General features: G+C 52.4%; 1 protein-coding gene across 1 annotated transcript in view; it reads right to left on the bottom strand.

Annotated features, from left to right (window-relative positions):
- Positions 1 to 889: 889 nt before the first annotated feature.
- LOC103896183 (solute carrier family 22 member 13) overlaps positions 890 to 4,979 on the bottom strand; it is a 6,487-nt gene continuing 2,397 nt past the window's right edge. Inside the window, exons 3-8 of the mRNA XM_019471185.1 lie at positions 3,993 to 4,147; positions 3,710 to 3,878; positions 3,216 to 3,336; positions 2,509 to 2,603; positions 1,817 to 2,031; positions 890 to 1,002 (exon numbers count right to left, since the gene is read on the bottom strand). Coding sequence (XP_019326730.1) covers positions 890 to 1,002; positions 1,817 to 2,031; positions 2,509 to 2,603; positions 3,216 to 3,336; positions 3,710 to 3,878; positions 3,993 to 4,147 — 868 coding nt within the window. The remainder of the gene's footprint in view (positions 1,003 to 1,816; positions 2,032 to 2,508; positions 2,604 to 3,215; positions 3,337 to 3,709; positions 3,879 to 3,992; positions 4,148 to 4,979) is intronic.

The following is a 4,979-nucleotide window of genomic DNA, read 5'->3' as shown; positions in this document are numbered from 1 at the left end:
GCCGCCCGCTTCCCCAGTCCTACCACTCTACTGGCGATTCTTTATTGCTGTAAAACACGACAGGGATGGTTCCACGGGTACCAGTTTGCAAAGGACTGGGAAACACGTCGGGAGGACTCGCGCAGCCAGGCATAACAGACTGGGTTTCAGGAACAGTTCGAAGTGCATCTTTTCCAAATGCAGAGTGACACAGATCTCCTCTCCTTCTGACCACAAATATTTTGTCAATCATCTGAAAGACCAGTTTCCAGACAGCAATGCCTCATTGGTCTGCTTCAAGAAAGGTTGGATCAGACTAGACCTTTAGTATATGCCTGTCATCACTTGCTCTCCGAGCATCTGTAGACATCCTTCTCCAGGTCTACTTCATCCTCTGTGGTGTCTCTCTTGGACAAAATTTCCAGTCTTCTGCTGCTGAAGACAAGAAAGAAAGAGGAAGAGGTAATACTGTTTCCATCCTGGTTTCTTTGCCTTGAATTTGCACCTTTAGATTTTTTTTGCCTTAAGTTCAGAGCTCCAGGCACCCACCTTAGCTGGGGGGCGGCTGCCCCCGTGTTGTCCGCCAGGTCGGTGCCGCGGGTCTCGGGCAGCAGGACGCAGAGCAGCCCTCCCACCACGGGGGCACTCCCGAAGATGGCCATGGGGATGGCCCGGTGGTACTGGCCCAGGAGGTGGATCAGCGGGGCTATGATCCCCGCCACTCGCGCCGACATTGAGCACAGCCCCACACCGGTCTGCCTGGGGAAGCAAGGGGCAGTGGGAGGTGCGGGCAGGGCTCAGCATCCCCTGGGCTGCTGTGGGACCGAGTGCAGCCATGGGGACAAATGGGCTCTTGCCCCACCACTGCTACCAGCCACGGTAGAGGGAAGCTCTGATGCATGGGGACACCTCACCTGACGACTGTAGGGAAGAGCTCTGCAGAGTAGACGTAGGAGGTGGAGAAGGAGGCCGTGGCCGTAAACTTGCCAATGATGGCCAGGACAGTGGTTGCCACGGGCTGGTCTAAGGGGAGGAAGAGAGATTGCCGCTGTCACCTCCGTGGAGAAGGTTCAGTTGGGACCGAAGGTCTCTGCAGTGGGATTTCTTGGGACAGCCCTTTCTAATGGACTTACCAAGCAAATCTACTGCCTAACCCACTGGAAATCATTCCTAGTGCACACTTTCCTGGAAAATACCCTCTGGACAACTGACAAAGAGAACCCAGAATTCTCCTGAGGCCTTGGGCATTTCCTAAATCTGCACCTGGAGTGAGTCACTGAGCCACCACATGTCTTCAGGGAGTGCTTGGTTGGAAATATCATGTCCATGAGCTTGAAAGCATCGTGCAGCACCTCTCTTTCCTTCAGCCTTACTCACAGCACTAGCACAGCAGCAGGGGTGAGGGTACGGACTGCGGCAATATGTAGGCAGAAACAGATAAGGGGGGGATATTTGCTTTTCCTGTTCACCTAAAGAAGGGAGACACGGTGGCTTTTAAAACGCCTCTTCTGCTACACCTTTCTGAGAGGAGGTGGTGGTGTATAGTAGGTGGAGGTGGTGGCATCTAGTGGGTGGTGGTGTGTAATAGACACTGCCTGCCAAGGGCCAGGAGCTGTGGAAGGACCAGGCACAGCTCTGAAGGAAAACAAAGTCATGCAGAGAGGAAGCCAGCACGTTGGGAGCGCAAGCCCTCAGGCTGTGGCACTCGAGGCATCCTAGCCCCTGGGAGCGAGTGTGGGTCTGCGGCCAGCCGGGCTGGGAGGATGGGTCTGAACCAGAATAGATCTGGCAGGGGCTCTGCCCGGCTGTGTTCTTGGGTTGGGAAGAGGTTGTTCACCTTCAGGGATGCCAGTGATGACGAGACACATCAGGCCAGACAGCAGCAGGAGAACGGCCTGGGTTTTCTTCCTCCCAAACCACTGCAGCAGGAAAATGCAGCAAAATCGAGCTGGTAACTCCACTGCCCCAAAAGCAAGCTGCGTCAGGTAGATGTCCAGACCAAAACTTGTCACGTTCAGACTCAGCCCATAGTAGACAAGGCTGTCTGCAAACCTGAAATTCAAGTAAAGTGGAATAGAACATGCAACCAGATGGGTTTTCCAGGAGTTTATCCTCAAAAATTAGGGTTAGACCACACACAACTTATTTAAACTCTCAGCAATCTCTGTTTTGGGACGTAGTTACATGAGATAAAGCAGTATGGATCCCCATATGTTCAGCAACTTTTAGACTGCACCCAGAAGTTCTAGGGGGGCACAAAACTGCCCCAAAGCCCAGGGATTGCCAAAAGGTGGAATTACTCCAGCCTTTCTCACAAAACCCATAACAACTTGAATAATCAGCTTCTCCCAATGCCCAGACAAGGTAGATCTGGTCCAGTATGGGGAGACAGAAAGATATCAGATGAAAACATAGACATAAACATGACCCCAAAAATCACATAAAGTGAATTTACAGTTCTTGTCAACCCTCAATATATTCTTTTCTTCACCTAGAATTTTGGAAAGAGGGGACCAGGGGATGTCTTACCAGGCGCACGACATGATTAAAGTCACCTTCTGGAGGTGCTTCTTCCGAAAGAGATCCAGAGTACTTCCAGACTTGGTCTGCGTCTCAGGCTTCAACTTCAAAATGCAGAAAGCCAAAGAGTCAAAGCAGGCAAAGGAAACCCCTGGCTAGCTCCTTTTCCATCTGCAGTCAAAGGAAAGCCTCAGTGGAACAGGCTTGTGAGCCCAAACTGCTCTGGGAGGGACGGCAGCCCAGCGGGGCTGGGCTCCCGTGCCTGTGCTCTGGGTGCCCAACACACTAGTTTGGTGCCTAAGAGGTTCCTAGGTTTCCCCAGTGTAGGGACTTTGGGGTGGGCAAGGAGGTAACCCCGCTTCAGGCATTTATGCATGGAAAACCACAGACTAAACAGAGACCTCGTGCTCATCCTCTAGACTCCTGCAATCCTCTCAGAAGAAAAGCCAGGGAAGCATTTGGGTCCTTTCCATATCCCGAGGTGGACTCCAGAAAGGCCCAGACTGAGCCTCAGCAGAAGCTGTGCCTCTTCCTTGACCGTGCCTCTGTACAACGCAGCTGAAGCTGGAGTCACCCACAGCCCACCCCCAAATCATCCCCAGCAGGCACGGAAAGTTGTTTTATCAGATGACCTCAGCTCCAGTGGCTGCTACAAACGCAAGCGCAGAGGAAAGTCTCTGAAGACAACTAGCAGTTCTGCATGCCATTACAGGTACCTGCTCAAGGAGTCCTGGTGGGATGGTGCGCTTGTTGATGGATGCTGCCTTCTGAAGGACCTTCCTAGCTTCTTCTATTCTGCCTTTTGTCACCAGCCACCGAGCTGATTCTGGTAGCACCCTGCCAAGGAGATGAAATCAGGAGATGCTGCTGCGCCCTGCTGAGTTTTCCCACGGCCCATCTCCCTGCAACCACGTCCAGCAAGCAATGGGCATCACACGTGATGGAGGGGGTCTAAATACCTCCCCAGGTCAGGTTTTCCAGGCCTACATTTAGGCCCCAAAGGCCACATTTGAGGACCTGAAGCAAAGCAGCTGCTGCTCTCAGGGGTCCAGTGCCCCAGTGAGATGTGCTGAGCTCTGCAGAAGCCCTTCCAGCACCTGTACAATAATGGGAAAGACCCAGCCTGCTCCTGAGCTGCTGCTTCCTCACTGCCACCCCTCACACTTGCTGCTGTCATGTCTTCAAGAAGTTCTGCCCTGCTCCTGCTTACCAGATGTAGAAGAAAAAGGAAAACATTGGAGCAGATCCTGCAATTTCCAGCAGCCTCCAGTTGCGAATACCGTAACTCAAGCCAGCCAAAAGCATCTGTCCGATGGCGACAAAGCAGTGGGAAATAAGCACTGCCTTTGGCCGGGAGGAGACACCAACCCATTCGGTAGCTGAGAAGAATGAAGGTTCAGGGTCACCCTTTTCAATACCTGCAGGACTATCTTTTGCTATTGCATCTTGTAATGCCATATCTGTCTGCCTCAGGGCAAGGGCATCCTACTCACCCAAGGCCAAGGTAGTAATCAGGATTCCTGACACCGAAGCCCCCACGACACATCTGAAGGCCATGTACACATAGAAATGGGGCACAAAGGCAATTCCTACACCAAACAAGCCCTGGAGGAGGATGGAGCTCAGAAAGATTGGCCGACGGCCTATCCTGTGGAGGAAGAGGGAAGACACAGTTGGTATCTGGAGAGACCCCATGGGGATGGGGAAGAGCCCAAGTGGAATACAAAGTGATTTGAGAACCATTCACACCAGAGGAGATTTGGCACCCGTGTGAACAAAGCTGCTTTATACACCCCAGGAAGTAACCGGCAGGAAAAGCAGCATCTCCACTTTTCACCCATTGTGGTGCTAGCAAAGGCAAAAGGAGATGCTTCTAAAGGAACCATCCCTTAAAGGGCCCCCATGTCCACTCTCTTGAGAGCAGTGAGGATCAGACTGAAACGGACTGTAGTGCTGGTTCCCCTGTGAGATACCCTGTACACATGTGCCCTTCTCCCTTCCATGTCCCCTGTGTGGCCGTGTCCTCTAGGGAGCTGAGGACTTTGGTCCGGGTCACCATGAGCTGAGCAGAGCCACAGGAAGGAGGGACATATGGTCTGGTTAACACAGCTGAAGGTAGGTCCAACTCTGTGCCCAAATGTAGGTTTCTGGGATTCCTGGGGACACCCTTGGGTGGCTAGACCTGTGATTCCTGAAGGACCCCTGTGACGGTGTGCTCCCCCGCCCAACCTGACCTTTATCTCCTGTAACCCTGCTCAAGGGATAACTACCAGGGGCAGTCGTTAATGGATGCTGATAGTGATAGCTTCGTCCATTAATGAAGCTGATTTGGGAGCCAGATAACAACACAATAGCCCTTGGTTATTGTGAGAAATACGCCCACCTAACCACAGTTATCAGTATGCAAATATGACTACGAGTCAATCATCTTACCCCTATAAATAGCGAGCAGCCCAAGAGCCCTTTGAGCTCTCCTGCAC

Source organism: Aptenodytes forsteri, unplaced genomic scaffold (genome assembly GCF_000699145.1).
Source record: "Aptenodytes forsteri isolate BGI_AS27 unplaced genomic scaffold, ASM69914v1 Scaffold80, whole genome shotgun sequence".
In the NCBI taxonomy this organism is placed as follows: Eukaryota; Metazoa; Chordata; class Aves; order Sphenisciformes; family Spheniscidae; genus Aptenodytes; species Aptenodytes forsteri.
This window is presented reverse-complemented; position numbering and strand designations above follow the sequence as displayed.